The sequence below is a fragment of the Ctenopharyngodon idella genome, chromosome 4 (genome assembly GCF_019924925.1).
Source record: "Ctenopharyngodon idella isolate HZGC_01 chromosome 4, HZGC01, whole genome shotgun sequence".
Classification (NCBI taxonomy): Eukaryota; Metazoa; Chordata; class Actinopteri; order Cypriniformes; family Xenocyprididae; genus Ctenopharyngodon; species Ctenopharyngodon idella.
Window position 1 is genome coordinate 24,548,698 of NC_067223.1, and position 17,502 is coordinate 24,566,199.

General features: G+C 37.9%; 2 protein-coding genes across 10 annotated transcripts in view; one reads left to right on the plus strand and one right to left on the minus strand.

Annotated features, from left to right (window-relative positions):
• LOC127511094 (guanylate-binding protein 1-like) overlaps positions 1–17,502 on the minus strand; it is a 290,795-nt gene that overhangs the window by 245,021 nt on the left and 28,272 nt on the right. The gene's annotated exons all lie outside the window — the stretch shown is intronic.
• Positions 1–17,502, plus strand: part of LOC127511100 (tripartite motif-containing protein 16-like) — a 123,778-nt gene that overhangs the window by 64,388 nt on the left and 41,888 nt on the right. The window contains exon 1 of one of the 2 annotated variants that reach the window (XM_051891617.1): positions 16,510–17,163. The exons of the other annotated variant lie outside the window; for it this stretch is intronic. Within the exon in view, the coding sequence (XP_051747577.1) occupies positions 16,594–17,163 (570 nt within the window). The 5' untranslated portion in view covers positions 16,510–16,593. Of the gene's footprint in view, positions 1–16,509; positions 17,164–17,502 lie in introns of those variants that run through there. 2 annotated transcript variants of the gene reach the window in all.

Sequence of the window (17,502 nt, forward strand, 5' to 3'; positions counted from 1 at the left end):
TGGTCGGGAGAGCTCACGCAGCTTGATGATTGGAGCAGCTCACAGCGTCAGGCTGGTGAGCCCTACTGGCTGATGAATGAGGAGCAGCATGAATTAAACCATCTGACCAGGATGGCTCGTGTTGCCTCCAACGGGAGCAGCTTACAGCACCGGGTGGATGGGCTCTACTGGCCGACGAACGAGGAGCAGCGAGAGTTGGAATGCCCTATCAGGGGGACCCATGAAGCCTTCGACGGGAGCAACTCACAGCATCGGGCTAGTGGGCCCAGCCAGGAGACCTCTCGCTGTGCCCGACGGGAGTTCAATACTCATGGCATTGGACCAGTAAGAGTCGCCGGCAGACTGGCCGGACGGAGAAAGAATGAAATTTCAGAATTGTTTTTTTTTTTAGCCGATGAGGGTTTGGTAGGCTTTTTTGATGTGGAACCAGTTGGTCTTGATGTAGCTTTGGAAAGCATCTTCCGAAAGCTTGAATCTGCAGCTGGGAGTGACGTTTGGGCTGCTGAGGTTGCTTCCCTGATGCAGAAAGAGTGACTGGAGAAATTTTTTGCTTGATTGTCGGAGAACGGATTTGAGGCGTTTTTGGAAACAAAAGTTGTAACGGGTTTGTTGGACTCATCTTAAAAATAGAGTTTCTAAATGAGATTTAGCCTAAGAGCTTCTAAATTTGAAGTATGCAAGGATGGATTGGTATGGTTGGATTGATAAAGAGAGGTTGAAAATATAGATGAAATGGCCTTTTTTAGCTTGGTCTGTTTTGCTTTGTTAATCAAATATGCGATTGTTTCGCTGTCAAAAATTGATAAGTCTAAGATGGTGAATCAGCGTGTCGAATCATGATTCGGATTGCGTGTCAAACCGGCAATGAAATCACGTGACTGTGGCACTCTGAACTGCGGATTCGACACACTGATTCATTATGCTCTGAAGCTTCCTGAAGCAGTGTTTTGAAATCGGCTATCACTAAATAATTCGTTATTTTGTTTTTTTGGCGCACCAAAAATATTCTTGTTGCTTTATAATATTAATATTGAGCCACTGTACTCACATGAACTGATTTAAATATGTTTTTAGTACCTTTATGGATCTTGAGAGAGGAAATGTCATTGCTCCCTATGTAGGCCTCACGGAGCCATCGGATTTAAACAAAAATATCTCAATTTGCGTTCCGAAGATTAACGAAGGTCTTACGGGTGTGAAAAGGCATGAGCGTGAGTAATAAATGACAGAATTTTCTTTTTTGGGTGAACTAATCCTTTAATTATCTGAACGTGCTCCTCCCGAACTTTGTTAATAAAACATCTTTAAATGTATGTTTTGTATTTATTTATACATTTGTTTATAGTTAAAATATGCGCGCTGGTCAGCTACGTCGGTAATCAGTGTTTATATTTAGGTTAGCCTGTCTTGCTTCATTAAAAGGTAAGCTAACGCTAACTTAACTGCATTGTTAAGCTTGCAATTCAGTCATCTCATATTAAATGACACCCTCATATACTAAATGATTTTTTCCTTATATTCTCTTCTGCTTTACATTCTAGATAATGACGGATCAGGGTGCATATCATAAGTATTCATCTAATGTAAAATTACCTTTATGAGAATTTACCATGATGAGAAAACCATGTGTACCATGTTTTTTCCCTTTGTTTGTTTGTGGTGGATAGTAATTTTTATAGGAATACCATGATAAAGTAAAGGGATGTCAGAGTTTACATTACAGTAAGCAATTTATAGTAGATAATTTGCCCAGTAATTAATTCCCATTCCCATAGGAAATAGGGATGAAACGGTATGAAAATTTCTTTACAATTATAGTGACCAAAATTATTGCGGTTATCAATATTATCACAGTATTGTCAAAATGTGCTGGAAATGTTCAAAAAGTACTGACACATTAATCATTTTACCAAGTTTTACATTTAAAATCGACAAACAACAGATAAAAGTATATCTTATTTAATTAAAACACTAAAAACATAACATTATCAATGATGTTCTGATTTTAAATGACAACATGACTGACAACTATTTATATGAAATGTTCAAATACATCTTTGAAAAAAAATTCATAAAATGGTAAATCTCATGTTTCAGCCTTTTGCCTTTAAATAAAGAAAAGGGTCAAATCAAAATGAGAATAAATGATTATAGGTATTTTATCTGCTCCATAAATAATTCTAGATGCCTTATCCAAATTGTTTAAAATTGTAGAATCCACATAAGCTTGTTTTTCATCAACCAGACAGAAACTGCACACAGGCTGAATGTAAATATAACTCTCTGTAAATCCACTCTCTGACACTGGGTGTGTCACGATCACCAGTGAGAGTGCCCATCATTGCCACCAGAGGGCACTCCAACCTGGACGACACACGATTATAAACACTACTTTATAGGCATTACATCGAGCGAAGATGAAAACAAAATGCCATCAAAACTTTTCTGAAGACACTCAGAACATTCATATAATTAATTAATTAATATATTCATTCATATAATTTCTCTTAGCTTTACCTCACAGCTTTCCGCCATGTTCTCACACGAAATGAAAACTACTGTGTGCTGCGCCTGTGTGAGACTGTTGCTTAAAACTTTGCTTAATGCTAAACAGTATTTATTTATCATGAGTTGTTCAAATCACGGTAATTGAATACGGTTTATTGATAATTAAAATATGAAACGGTAATACTAACCGTGGGGAATTTTATCATGATTTATCGTCAAACTGGTAATCGTTTCATCCCTAATAGGAAATGACACCTAGGGTGACTGCAGTTTGGGACAGTCCCGAAATTGGAGGCTTTGCCCTTTGTCCTACAGTGAGTCACAGATAGGGTTAATTAACATTTTATAAAGCCTACAGGCAATTTAAATTATGTTTTGTCATCCAACACCACTGCAAATAGGTGTTTCATATAATATAAAATGTCTCAGATGCTGCGTCCTCTTGGGGTTGCTATGGGAAATGCCTATGGCATGCCAAGTCTCTGAAGCGTGAGTCTAAACACGACAATGAACTTGACAGTGAGTATGAAAGGGCACCTGTGAATAACATCATCCACTTCTTGTCTGAAAGAGACCTGAGCAGGAATGCCTGAAGCATGGCAAAGAGACGCAGCATCTCGTTTCCTATTCTCATGGAACCATGGTTACATGCGTAACCTTAGACGTTGCCTTTCGAAAGGGAACTCACGCTGCATCCCCTAGGAGTTGCTATGGGGAACAGAATACCCATGCTGCCATGCTGAAGGGATGAGTGCCTTATTGGCTGAGCTAAATCAAGACCCAAAGAGTCTTCATCCCTAAGGCACACCACAACAACCATAGGCCAGAGCTTCTCAAGAACGGAGGCCTCAACAGGATGATTCTAAAGAGAGGAAGCCTATTTATGTTCATACTTAGAACTTCCCAAAAATCAGCCCTGGAGAAACGAGGCCTCAACAAGAGGCCTGGCAACACTCTAACCCAAGGGCAGTGACAGGTTGAGTCCAGCTGGCCCTACTAGGGCCTAACTACCTAGCACACTACCCTACCACCTAGCCGAGCTCTAGGAGTGGAGGCCTCAGCATAATGACTCTCCTATCGAGAGGAGGCCTAACAACGTTCCACGCTCAGGATATTTCGCAAGGAGGCACAAAGAAAGCCTGTAACCCGCAACTAATATCCAGTGGAGCTCTATAGAGCAGAGGCCTCAGAACAGGCTACTCTCAAAATGAGAGGAGGCCTGACAATGCTCAAATTAGCCAAGGTGGCTCACAGAGAGCCTAATGACTTAACAATAAAAGCCGAGCTCTAGGAGTGGAGGCCTCAGCATAATGACTCTCCTATCGAGAGGAGGCCTAACAACGTTCCACACTCAGGAAAACTTGTGAGGAGGCTCACAGAGAACCTTCAACTCAGAACTGTTATCTTTGTGGAGCTCTAGAGAGTGGAGGCCTCAATAAAGACAACTCTCTCAAACAAGAGGAGGCCTGACAATGCCCATATTAGCCAAGGAGGCTCACAGAGAGCCTGACAACTTAGCAAATAATAGTCAAGCTCTAGGAGCGGAGGACTCAGCATAATGACTCTCCTATCGAGAGAAGACTTAACAACGTTCCACACTCAGGATATCTTGCAAGGAGGCTCACATAGAGCCTACAACCCGCAACTGTTGTCATGACAGAGCTTCAGACAGCGGAGGCCTCAAAAAAGACAACTCTCAAATGAGAGGAGGCCTGACGACTTAGCAAATAATAGTCGAGCTCTAGGAGCGGAGGCCTCAAATGACAACCCTCTAAATCAAGAGGAGACCTAACAACACCCAAAAACTACTAACTACTATCCTGCAAGGAGGCTCACAGAGAGCTTACAACTTGCACTCGATATCCAAACAGAGCTCCGGGGCGTAGACCTCAGAAAAATATCACGCTAACTGCCTGTCTCCTGGAATCTCCACCATGCTCTTGAGACTGTTCTGGGAGACACAGCAAAACTTCTGGCAATGGCATGTATTGATGTGTCATCCTGGAGGAGTTGGACTGCCTGTGCAACCTCTGTAGAATCCAGGTATCGCCTCATGCTACCAGTAGTGACACTGACGCTAGCCAAATGAAAAACTACTGAAAAACAGTCAGAAAAGATGAGTAGGGAAAAAATGTAATTGGCCTCCACCTGTAAAACCATTCCTGTTTGGGGGTCTTCTCATTGTTGCCCATCTAGTGCACCTGTTGTTAATTCCATTAACACCAAAGCAGCTGAAACTGATTAACAACCCCCTCTGCTACTGAACTGACCAGATCAATATCCCAGGAGTTTAAATGACGTGATGCTATTCTCTGATTAAAAAGTGTTCCTTTAATTTTTTTGAGCAGTGTATAATACACTGTAAAAAGTGTTCAGTACTATTTCAAAGGATGTCCCTATCCCTCTTATGTTATTCCTCTTAACGTCGATTACGGGAAGCTCTTGTTATTGCTACTATCTGTTAGGAGTCATAAACCTTGAGGTGAATGACGTTTAAAACTAAACTCTATTTAAGTGCTGATCAAATCGGTGTAAAAGTCATGCAGTGTTATCCAGCCTTATCAGCTAGATTTACTAGTAGGTGATAGCATAATACTCACCCTCAAAGTTGTCGATGTAACTTGACATGTTAAGTGTCTTTTCAATGTAGCCAATACTTTGAATACATCACAATGTAGGACTTTGTCTAATATTAATAATATTATATACATGTCAACAATATGTTAATTATTGAAACTTTGTAACAGATACTCTTTCTCTTATTCATTTTGCATTTAAAGTGCCCAAAAGCTTGATGGAACTGCTATTGTAGTAATATGAACAGCTGAAAGTAAAATAAAGTAAAAAAATTGTTGATCCTTCCAGTTTCTTAGATATAGCCAATTCTATGCATATATTGCAGTGCAGCTATGTGAACATTTATTCCAGAATTGGCTGATAGCTGCATTGGTCCACAGCAGTCTTCAGTCCATCAAGTTCCACATTCAATTTCAGGAACCTGGATGCTAGAATTTGTGTCACTGGGGATAAGACCACTGCTTATCCAGTCTATTTGTGGAATCTATAAGAAATTATGAATTAGTTTAAAAAAATAAATATGAATGAATAGACAAAACAAAATAGTAAGACATGATGACTACATCACCCTCTTCAGAATGGGACAGTTGCCACAGCTGATTAGGAGAGAGATTGCCCTCTGTTGAAAGGGGATGATTGTCCCACAATATATCAAGGTGGATTTGGAGCCGTGGGATGAAGGCACAGTGACAGAAAAACATGTGCAGACTGTTAGACGGATCAAGATGTCCATTCTCTTCCAACTGGTGCAGGAAGTTAAGTAAAGTAAGTCAAGTCTGGCCTAAATTCTAAATTTGGTCAGAAAACTTCTCTGTGGTATGTTCTTAAGTTTTATGTCTTAAAACACTATATATCAAAGCCTTGTTAGGCAGTTTTAATTTTAATTGGTTACTTTTCTTCTACAAAAATGTAAAGGCAAATAAAACGTCATCATTAAAGTATAAAGTACAGTAATCCTGCTTTGAGTCAATGGTGTAGTCAGCTCTGGGTTTCTTGGCGTCTGTGGTTTAATGACTTAACAGTTTCCAAAGAGGCAATCAACTCTTCATTTTTTTATACTCCTGTTGTTTACTGCCAAAGTTAAACTTTAATTGATGTAACTTTTCCAAGATCCTTCTCAAGGTCTCGCAGGTACAAGCAGTCCATGTCCTTTAACTTCAGTAAACTCAACCAAGATTGCTGTTGCAAGATTGCAAGATTGCTTATAAAGGTCATGCAGCAGAACCACAGTTCTTTGTGTCCTTGAGCAAACACACACTTCTGAGTACTGGCAGTCCAGTTTTGCTCCTCCTCATGGGTAGGCACACACATACATATACAGTATAGGCAGAGATGTACAGTAATTGTTATAAGGTATTTCTTAGAAAAATAAATAAATAACATTGTAACCAATGCATTATATTCAATACATTGGTAAAATATGTGTAGCAAAAAAGCATCTAAAATAAACAAGGAGGCAGGGTAACTACCTTTCCTTGATATTATACAACAGGATCTAGAACTTTTTTCAAATAATATTTTGTATAATACGTTTATATGAAACAATACTTTAAGCATAATATTTATAAAAAAAAAAAAGAAGAAAAAAAAAGAAAAGTTATAGATCCTATAAGTCCTATAGATATATGGATGTAGACTTGGTTTGTGCCAAATATGGTGTTATTACCAGGGAATTTAAGGTTTGGTTGCTAGGTGATTTTGTTTTGGATTCCAACGAATCATACATTTTAAAGTTTTTTTTTAACAGAGAATGAGAAAATAACAATAACTAATTATTGAAAATGTGCTCATTGCAACTCATTTTGCCAGCATGGGTCACATTTGGTAATTACATTGAGCATAAAAATACCCTGTGGTTGTCACAGTCTCCGTCTGTTCTGGACTCCATTTCCCATCATCCTCCCTGGCCCTCACCTGCACTCACTCAGCCATCAGTTGATCACACACACCTGTTCCCTGTCTGCACCTCATCTCACGGGACTTTAAAGCACACCACTCACATCCCTCAGTTGTCCAGACACTGTTCTATGTTGGATGTGTTTGCACCCTGTTATGTTTTGGATGTGTTTACCTGTCTTTGAGTGTCATATCGTGACAGTCGTGGGTGTATTTTAGTTATTTTGGGATCACAGAAAAAACATCTTGTATTCAAGTTTATCTCTGATTGTGAACACTTTTACTCGCAATGAATCTACTTATCCCTGTCCCCCGGACTGAGAACATAAGGCCAGCTACATCCACTCCTCCATGATCACCCCTGAAAATATAGTGGCTAAAATTAAGTTGGTTAACAGCATGCAGTGTTTACAGATCTCTGCCTCAGCTCAATGCTTCAAAGCTTTATTCTGTTGATTTCATTATAATAAGTCACAGACAGCAATTGCCTGTGGCCAATTTCTCAGTGGAAATCCAAATTTCTGAACTGCCTCACGGAAGACCGTGTTGTAGAAGCCAGACTGTTATTTAACACACCAAAATACATTATCTACATTAATACACATAAAAGTTTCTATGATGATAGTTTTAGTATGTTTTAACACAAACATGTTTGGAATGTGCTAAGACATGATAGTAGTAAGTAGGTTGGTAGCATGTTTTAACGTACTCACTGCAAAAAAAATGCTTTTCTTACTTAGTATTTTTGTCTTGTTTCCAGTCCAAATATCAAAAAATTCTTAAATCAAGATGCATTTACTAGAGAAGTAAAATTGCTCAAGACATTGTCTTGTTTTCTGGAAAAAAAAAAAAAACCTAAAACTGAAAAATTGCTAAATTAAGTGAGTTTTTGCTTAAAATAAGCAAAACAATGGGAATGCAATGGAAATGTTGTGCATAAAGTTGCATTTCAGCATTTAACTTCTTATTAAAATGATAGTTCACCTAAAAGTGAAAATTTATTTTATGATTTACTCAACCTCAAGCCATCCTAGGTGTATATGACAATCTTCTTTCAGAAGAACACAATCAGAGATATACTTAAAAATATCCTTAGTCCACCAAGGTTTATAATTGCAGTGAATGGTGATCCAAATTCTGAAGACAAAAAAAAAAAAATGCATTCATCCATAAAAAAATGAATCCATACGACTCAAGGGGATTAATAAAGGCCATTGATGTGTTTGTGTAAGACAAGTATGCTTATTTAAAACTTTACATTTTAAATAAGGGAACGAACTGAAGGTTTCAATCATGACTGGATTCCCTAATAACGTTATCTCTTAGCACGCTACAAAGACTCTAATGGTATACTTTAACTAAAGGTATATCTTTTCTAGGCCTGTTCCCCGAACTGTACCTTAGAAGGTTGCTTAAATTATCTCATGTCTCAAAGCACATAACTTTACAATAATATTAAGTGTAAACAACTTAGAGCTCTGACTTGTACCACCAGACTGCAGAAGATTCATTTTGGGTGCATAAATCCGAGTCTGAGGACTTGAACAGCTCCGGGTAGAAAGTCACTGTTGCCATCTCGTAATTACGGTTATTTTTTGGTTCAGGAGGAACGGTAAATGGTGGCTGCTGTTTGTTTGCGGCTCTTGGTGACTGTCTGTCTACAACTCTGCATAGCCTCAAAAAACACACTGATGAAGTGATGTCTGCATGAGCAGGGCGTGCGGAGGTATGGAAATACATATGCTGGAAGGCAAAGGCCAGCGTCAGTTACTTCTGTTCAAAATCTGTTCCAGAAAAACAGAAACCAGAGTCTATTCCTAGGCAGGACATCTTATAATTGCATCTGAACTGATAGGACACACATTTTTTGGTCCTGAGACTTCCACATAATATATATAAATTTTTTAACATTTTTACACTTCTATTATTGACTGCCATTAGGATGTGAAGAGAGTTTCAACCAGTAATATAAAAAGTATTTATGAAAAACATTACCTACCTGACCTTTAAAGGATTAGTTCACTTTCAAATGAAAATTACCCCAAGCTTTACTCTCCCTCAAGCCATCCTAGGTGTACATGACTTTCTTCTTTCTGATGAACACAATCTGAGTTATATTAATAAATATCCTGACACATCTGAGCTTTATAATGGCAGTTACCAATTATATGTATAAAGAATGTATGATTCAGAAAGATGACAGTAACTATGAAACAAGGGACTATTTCCCTTATCCCTAAACCCAACAAAGATAGTTTGTCTATTGACAATTGGCGCCCTATTTCGCTTCTTACTGTAGATTATAAAATTCTGACTTCGGTTTATGCCAATAGATTAAAACTGAATCTCAGCTCTATAATATCTGAAATGCAGTCTGTTTTTTTAAAAGGCCGTCATATATCCAACAATATAAAACTGGTCCTGGATTTGTTGGATTACACAGATTCCATGCACTCTCGAGGTCTTATTCTCTTTCTTGATTTTTACAAAGCCTTTGACACAATTGCACACTATTTTCTTTTAAAATCACTTAAGTTGTTTGGTTTTGGGGATTCTATGTTTTTATAAAGGAATAAACAGTTCTGTTGTTATTAATTTTGACACTTCTCATAGATTTGATGTACAGCGTGGTGTAAGGCAGGGTTGCCCTATTTCTCCTTTTTTATTTTTATTAGTTACTGAGTTGTTATCTGTGAGCATTATTCAGAATCAAGAATTGGTGTGTCAAAGGCTTTCGATTTAATTAACCATTTTTCTTGTGCTTCTGGTTTAAATCTAAATATCTCAAAATGTGAGATCATGTCTGTCCAGGATTTGAATTATGATTCCATAGAAAATATTCCGGTTAAGTTCACAGTGAAATACCTAAGTATTTATATTACTAAAAATCTTCTGGCAAGACAACACTTAAACTTTTCAGCAGGGATAATTAAATCTAAAAATATTCTTAATATCTGGCTACAGCGGGACCTGTCGTTATTTGGTAGAGTCCTCCTATCAAAGGCAGAAGGTCTCTCTCTTTTTGTATATCCATCTTTATCCTTATTTGTTGAGAACAAAATTTCCAAAGAAGTCAATAAGAATTTTTTAGATTTCATTTGGAATAAGAAGTCTCATAAATTAAAAAAAAAAAAAAAAGAGGTGCTCTCAGCAGAACAGAAGGAGGCATTGATTTTTTTTTAGATTTTTCTGACATGATAAATATCATTAAAATAAATTGGCTTAAAAGATGTCTTGCCAATCCAAGATCGATTTGGTATTTTATCCCCAACCAAATATTTGAAAAAATTGGTAGCCTTTCCTTTATTTTAAACTGTAATTATTTACCTTCTAAACTACTTATTGCCTTGTCCAAATTTCATCAACAATGTCTCCTTGCTTGGAAGCTGTGTTATGTTCATAGTTTTTCACCTCATAAAACAGTGTTATGGAATAACAGTGATATCACTGTCAGAAATAAATCTTTATTTTTCCCCAGGTGGTTCCAAAATAATATTAACGGTATTTCCTTCAGTTCGTTCCCTTATTTAAAAGGTTTCACAATTTCCTGATTCCTCCAAAAGAGTTTAACACAGTGGTTAAAGCAATCTCACCTGGATTAATTCATCTTGTTAAAAGCCACTCTCTATATAATCCAAGGAGAATAGTCACAATAAAATCTACTTTGTTCTTGGATGGAATTGATCTTTTGGACAAGAAATGTACCAATAGACATGTATGGCAGGTCTTTCAATTCAAGAAAAAAAATTCTCCAAGAGGAAAGTTCTATTGGAGATCTTTGGTAGAAGATATAGATTGGAAAAAGGCATGGCTTTTAGCAGGAAAATACTGCGTATCCAATAAAACTTATCACTAAGAGTTCCCCTAAATATCAGTAAAAGTTCTTATCTAAGAGTTTTCTCTTAAAACATATTCACAAAGCTGCTGAGACAAACTTTTACTAAGGAATAGACTGAAGAAAGGGCGGGGTTGACCTCGTTGCTATGGAGTATACACACAGTGATCGGCCGATGGGGGAGGAGTCAGCGATTTAATCATAGAAATATTGTAGAATGAGGTGTCACGTTTCCATATTAAAATAAAGGTTTTAAAATACAATGTTGCCCTATTCAAATAAATATTTTTTAATAAAAAATGTTGCCATAGTCAAAATAAAATGTTGCCATATTGTTGCCATAAAGGTTTTAAAATGTAGGCATAAAGTGTCACTAATTAAACTAGTATATACAGTTATTTGTCCACCTCTTGGATGTCTGCATCTCAAGAGAATGCAGAATTCAAGCGACAAATGATGTTTTATAAACAAAGTTTGGGAGAAACACGTTCAAACGGTCTGTCACGAACTTGGCCTCTGTGGCTCCCTCCGATCGCCACCAGAGGGCTCCCTCACCTGAGTATTAACAGTTCATTGACATTGCTGGTATTTGACCATTGCCTGTATGACTACGATTGTTTATAATAAAGCTGCATATGGATCCCATCAAGTCTACCGCCTCGTTACATGATCTATCTAATCAGCTCGAGAGGAGGAATATATTCACAGACGAGAGCCGACTCACCTATGGTTACTTCGTCAGTTTTCTGCATCCCTCCGCCACCCTGCTCCTCACTCCCGGATGGTGATATGGGGAGAATTCTGGGTTTGGGCTAAATTCCAAGCTCGGAGCCCTCGATCCCCTTGAACAGCACACCAAATACGCTTATTATCAAAGTCCCTTTAAGACAAGTCATTTCACTCGGCAGCCATCTTTGAAACGCCTCTCGGGCATGCAATTGCAGCTCCTTTCTCTTTGAATGGGGAAACATCAAATTCTCTAAAGCTGTTTGCCAAGCTTTGGATTAAATTTCATATTTGAAATCACCAATGAAATCTGACAACTGTCTCAAATATTGTTTCTAAATGCTCGAATCATGACAAAAAACGGTATTTTTCAGGCTGGATCAAGCTAATGCGCATGCGCAGACCTAAATGCGCGTCTCTTGTGCCTCATTACGGAGGCGCGTGTCTGACTGTTTCTATAGAAACCGGAGCTTCTAATAGCCGCTGCAGTGACTCGATGACTTTACCAATCGACGATTGGCTCTTATTTAGAAGGCGGGACTTAATCGCCATTTTTCGCGTTGCACTTTCTCCCATTCATAATAATACACGTGACGCGTCTTGTGTTATTCTATAGTCTTTGTTATTATATAGAGCCTTAGGTGCTGTATATATTTTACTCTATTCAATCATTTGTAAGTGTGAACTCATGAAAACCATTGCCACAGGTAATCAGACAATATTTATTTATTTGTTAAATATTTATTTTTGGCGTCTCATCGTAGATTCAAATCTATAAATCAAGATGAAGAAAAGGTTCAGCACCCAAGGCTCTATCGCTATTGTCTCAATGGTGTACAGTGTCTTTGGGTGGATTAGGACTGTTTGTGATTTGGTCTTAGTGACTTAGGAGTAGTCAAGAGAACTCATAACATTTCACAGACTTAGGAGCTAGTTTTAGAGCTAAAATGCTTTGTGAAATACTCTTAGAGCAAACATTTAGGACTCCTAATATTAGGACTGACACACCCATTATTTTTAAGAGTTTCTCCTAAATCAGCAAGTTAGGAGCTACTTTTAGCCTTAAGATGTTTTGTGAATACAACCCCTGGACATTGACAGCTCATGTGCTTTTTGTAAACTAGCAGAGGAGACATTTGCACATCTGTTCTGTGATTTCCCTGTATCCAAGCAATTTTGGTCCTATATATTCAATTCTGCCAATGTTACTCATTCTTTCAGTCTAACAGACATTATTTTTTATTATATTGATGACAAAAATAGACTCCTTGAGTACATTGTTAATTTCTTTATTTTATATGGCAAATTCTTTATTCATGAACAAAAGTTTGCAAATAATATTCCACCCTATCCCCATTTCAAAACTGAATTAATATCACTTCTCAAATCTCTTCGTTATATAAATAAAAAATCCCTAAGATTTATAAAATATTATGAAAAAATGTTTAAAGAAAATACATGCATTTAAAAGCTTTCCCTGTATACCAATGTCTGCATGTTATTGTACCAATAGTGATAATGTATGCATTCTTGTGTCACTTTGTCTTGTCATCTTTTGTTTTTCATTGTTTTTTTTTTTTTTTGTATAACCTTTTTGTTTTTTTAATGTATTTGTATGCAATTCCTTGACAATGTTCTTGTTACTGAGCATTAATTTAAAAAAAGGGACTTTTTTTTAAAAGGCACAAATTCCATTGATATTTTCCCACATAGACAAACATACAACTAATACTTACTCATGGAAAAAAAACATTCTGCTTTTGCCTATCACACTTTTTACAACTACCTGTCTTTCTGTGCACTTTCAAACTTGTGATGACGCTGTACATCAAATACCACCACACGACTATTTCTCTCTGCCTCCTGTAACATCGCTGTGAAATATTTGTGTTGATTTCCTCCCTCCATTACTTTGGACACTTAATGAAGGTATACTTCCACCTTTAATTTAGATCTTTGCTGCATTGTCACCATAACTACAACAGGTCATTTCTGGGGAAAAACAAACAACTAAATATGCTACCACACTGTAGTATATATTTAGATGATTTAGTGTTATTTGCAATACAGTGTTCATCAATTTTCATGATCATTGCAACATAACAAACTGTCTTAAAGTAACTCTTGCAACCATTACTATTTCGCTTTTAGCTACATCTAATTGTGGTTACATCTAAACCACTGGCAACATATTATACCCTTTTGCTATAAACACTTTCCAACTTCACAAATCCTTACCTTTCTTTCGAACACTAATTAACCTTGGTCCACCTGACCTCTGACAAGGCTATTAACACAAACCTGGGGAAACAAACACACATTATGCATTACCGCCACCTTGTGGACTAAGCTACAAAACCCTCATTTTTTTCCTTTGCAATCTCAGTTGGGAAACTATCTTGCAACACGTTGGGAAAATGTACCTGTACCGGAACACATTCATTAGACCGACTTAACTTCATGATTTCCATATTCCTGTAGCCACATTACAGTGCAATAATGTAACTTCACCTAGACGGCGTCACAGTGTTTCCATAAAAGAACATGCACTGACCAAACAACAACTACCTGGCGACGTCATCAGAACGTTATGCTCTCTGGGTACATATCCCTGTTTAAATGAGGCCAATCGTAACACATAATCGCCTGTGTATACGAACCATTTCTTTTTTTACCCCGTAACCTTCAAATATTCGACATTTTAAGAGGACACTTTTGTGCTCTTGACGCCATAGGCCTACAATGGCTCCCGCAAGCCAATGACTCCACATGCAAATGATAAACATTTTGTGAGGACAAATACCTTCGAAATGCACAATACACACATATTCTCTGCTAAATAATAGATGTGAAAATACAAAATGTTGCTTGACCTAACTATTTTTTCATCAAAAAACCCACCATTTTGTTCTACTTCAATTAGCTACATTTTATTAAATTATTTATTATATTATAAATCTTATGTATACTTTTTACATTTTTTTTTTTTAACTTTTTAATCTACTTCCATAAATGCAGGACTCACAACTTAGTGTAAAGCAAGGAACCTTGGAGTTATTTATCATGCTAATCTTTCATTTGATTCTTTTGTTCAGAGTATTGTTGTTTTTTCCATCTCAGAAATATTGTAATTTCAAGATCAGGATTGCGTCCTATGTTAAATTTTCCTGTAGCAGAAAAACTGATAAATTCCTGCGTCGTCTCTCGAATAGACTATTGTAATGCCCTTTTAGCCGGAGTTTCTAAATCCACACTCGACAAGCTGCAATTTGAATCCTTGCATTGGCTCCCGATCAGGTTCTGAGTTGACTTCAAAATGGAGGAAAACCGATCTGCTATTTGTCTACTTTTTGATCACCTGAAAAGGGGTTCCCTGCGTCCAAACAAACAGTCAGCAGATGGATAGTTGAGGCTATTCATCTCATTTATGAGGTTTCTGGTCAGCCGTTGCCTTTGGCTGTCAGAGCTCATTCGACTAGGAGTATGGCGGCCTCCAATGCCTTATTTCAGGTGTCTCCCTTCAAGATGTTTGTGATGTGGTGGGCTGGTTCTTTACGCTCACATTCGTAAGGTTCTACAACCTGGACCTGGGTGCTGCCCCAGGTTCACAGGTGCTCATGTCCTAGTTGTGCTCACAGTATTCACACGAACAGGCATTTGTAAGCATGGCGTTTGGACATTATCGTTCCCAAAGCGCCATTGATGCAGCGCAAGTTCCCTCGAAAGGAAACGTCTCGGGTTACGTCTGTAACCATAGTTCCCTGAGAAGGGAACTAGACGCTCTTTTGTGAAAAAAGAGACGCTCACCCAGCCGTGACATTCCGTCTCGCCATTGGACTAGTTGACACACGTGCTTCAGACGTATTCATGCAGAGGCGTTCCCAAAGCGTCATTGACGCAGCGTCTCATTCCGTTCTCAAGGAACTATGGTTACAGACTTAACCGGAAACGTTTTATAGTACACAGTCAAAATGGTTACTGACTTGTTACTCCACTCTGTTGCTCACACAGAGAAGTGATTACATGAAGCTTTGGTCCTTGATAGGAACAGGAAAACAGTCCAACGCTGAAATAAGTAATGTATCACACACCAGAAAATGGCCGATGAATTATAGTTGCGCATCCGATGCACTAAGGCTTGTATTCTCTCTCTCCTTTAATAAGTGGATCTCTCCCTTTTCAGCGTAGAACCACATGAAAATACTTTGATGCATTTTATGACTCTCCTGAGTCTTTGAATACAAGAAATAATTTTAGAGAAACACTTTAGTCCTCTCTGTCGAAGCACAAAATGGCGGCTGCTACGATGATTAGAGCAGAATTAACCCTTTTAGTTTTTTAAACACATGGAAAATCTTCACGTTAACACTATATATGCTGAATGTGATCTGGGACTGTCACTAGATATACTTTTTCTGCTTTAGTCAAGCAGCTCGCAAATCTGTGTACATTCACACTGCAAAAAAAAAAAAAAAAAAAAAATTTTCTTACTTAGTATTTTTTGTCTTGTTTCCAGTATAGATAAATAACGTAAATGAATAATGCTTTTTACAATGGAAATGAATCAACACTGAACTTACTAAAGCTGGATAGTGATTATTTTCTTCTAGAGCTTCTGTACAGCTGAAATGAACCTTGTTGCATAATTTTCCTGTTATTAAAAATATAGGTAAATTAAAAAGTGCTATATAAAAAAAGGTGACTTGACTTGATTTGACAAAATTAAAACTTTCATGGGGAATGAAGGAACTGTAATTCTGGACACAGTTTTCAGTCCTGCAGTATCAGTGCAGTAATTAGGATGCAGTATTACTGTGGTTTTTAACTGTGTCGTCTGCTTCTCTATTACATATATTCTTTGAGTGTCTGTTTGAGGCTGACATCTAGTGGATGTTTTATTTTCTGTGACCTTTAGACTTGCAGAGAAACCTGTTTTCTACACGTCACTCAAACACAGAACCAGGAAACAGAAATCACATGAGTTCAGGGAAAGTGAAACTGAAGTGCAGTTGAGCTGTTGTGTGTTTGTGTCTCTGTATTCATGCTGTAAAATGGCAGAAGCCAGAATTTCTCTGGATGAGTTCCTGTGTCCAGTGTGTCTGGATCTCCTGAAGGATCCAGTGGCCATTCCCTGTGGACACAGTTACTGTAAGAGCTGTATTACAGGCTGCTGGGATCAGGAGGATCAGGAGAGAGTCTACAGCTGTCCTCAGTGCAGACAGACCTTCAGTCCAAGACCTGCTTTATCTAAAAACACCATTCTGGCTGAAGTGGTGGAGAAACTGGGGAAGACTAAACTTCCTGCTGACTGTTACGCTGGAGCTGGAGATGTGCAGTGTGACGTCTGTACTGGAAGAAAACACAAAGCCGTCAAGTCCTGTCTGGTGTGTCTGAACTCTTACTGTCAGAATCACCTTGAACAACATGAGAGTTTGTTTAAAGGAAAGAGACACAATCTGACTGATGCCACTGGACGACTGCAGGAGATGATCTGCCCGAAACACGACAAGATCCTTGAGGTTTTCTGCTGCACTGACCAGAAGTGTATATGTGTGATGTGTATGGATGAACATAAAAACCACGACACTGTATCAGCTGCAGCACAGAGGACAGAGAAACAGGTATGAACTTAAAAACATCCCATTATGCTCAATTACAAGCATAACAAGACCCCTTTAAACCAGGAGCTGACCCAAAAAAAATGAACATTCATCATTAAGTCATGTTATTTCAAACTGGTATGACTTTTTTTTTCCTTTTCTTTTTTTTGAGGAACACTAAATTAGGTATTTTAAGGAATAGGATCCTAAAGTTTCAATCCACAAAAAGGTCATAAGGTAGCATGAAAGAAACCCCTGCAACTCCAAGGGGGTAGTCTAAGGGTGTTTCTCAAACGGAAGGCTGCATCCTACTGAGGCTGCATCCTTCCTAGACACTAGTCTACTGAGGCTTGTAGACTA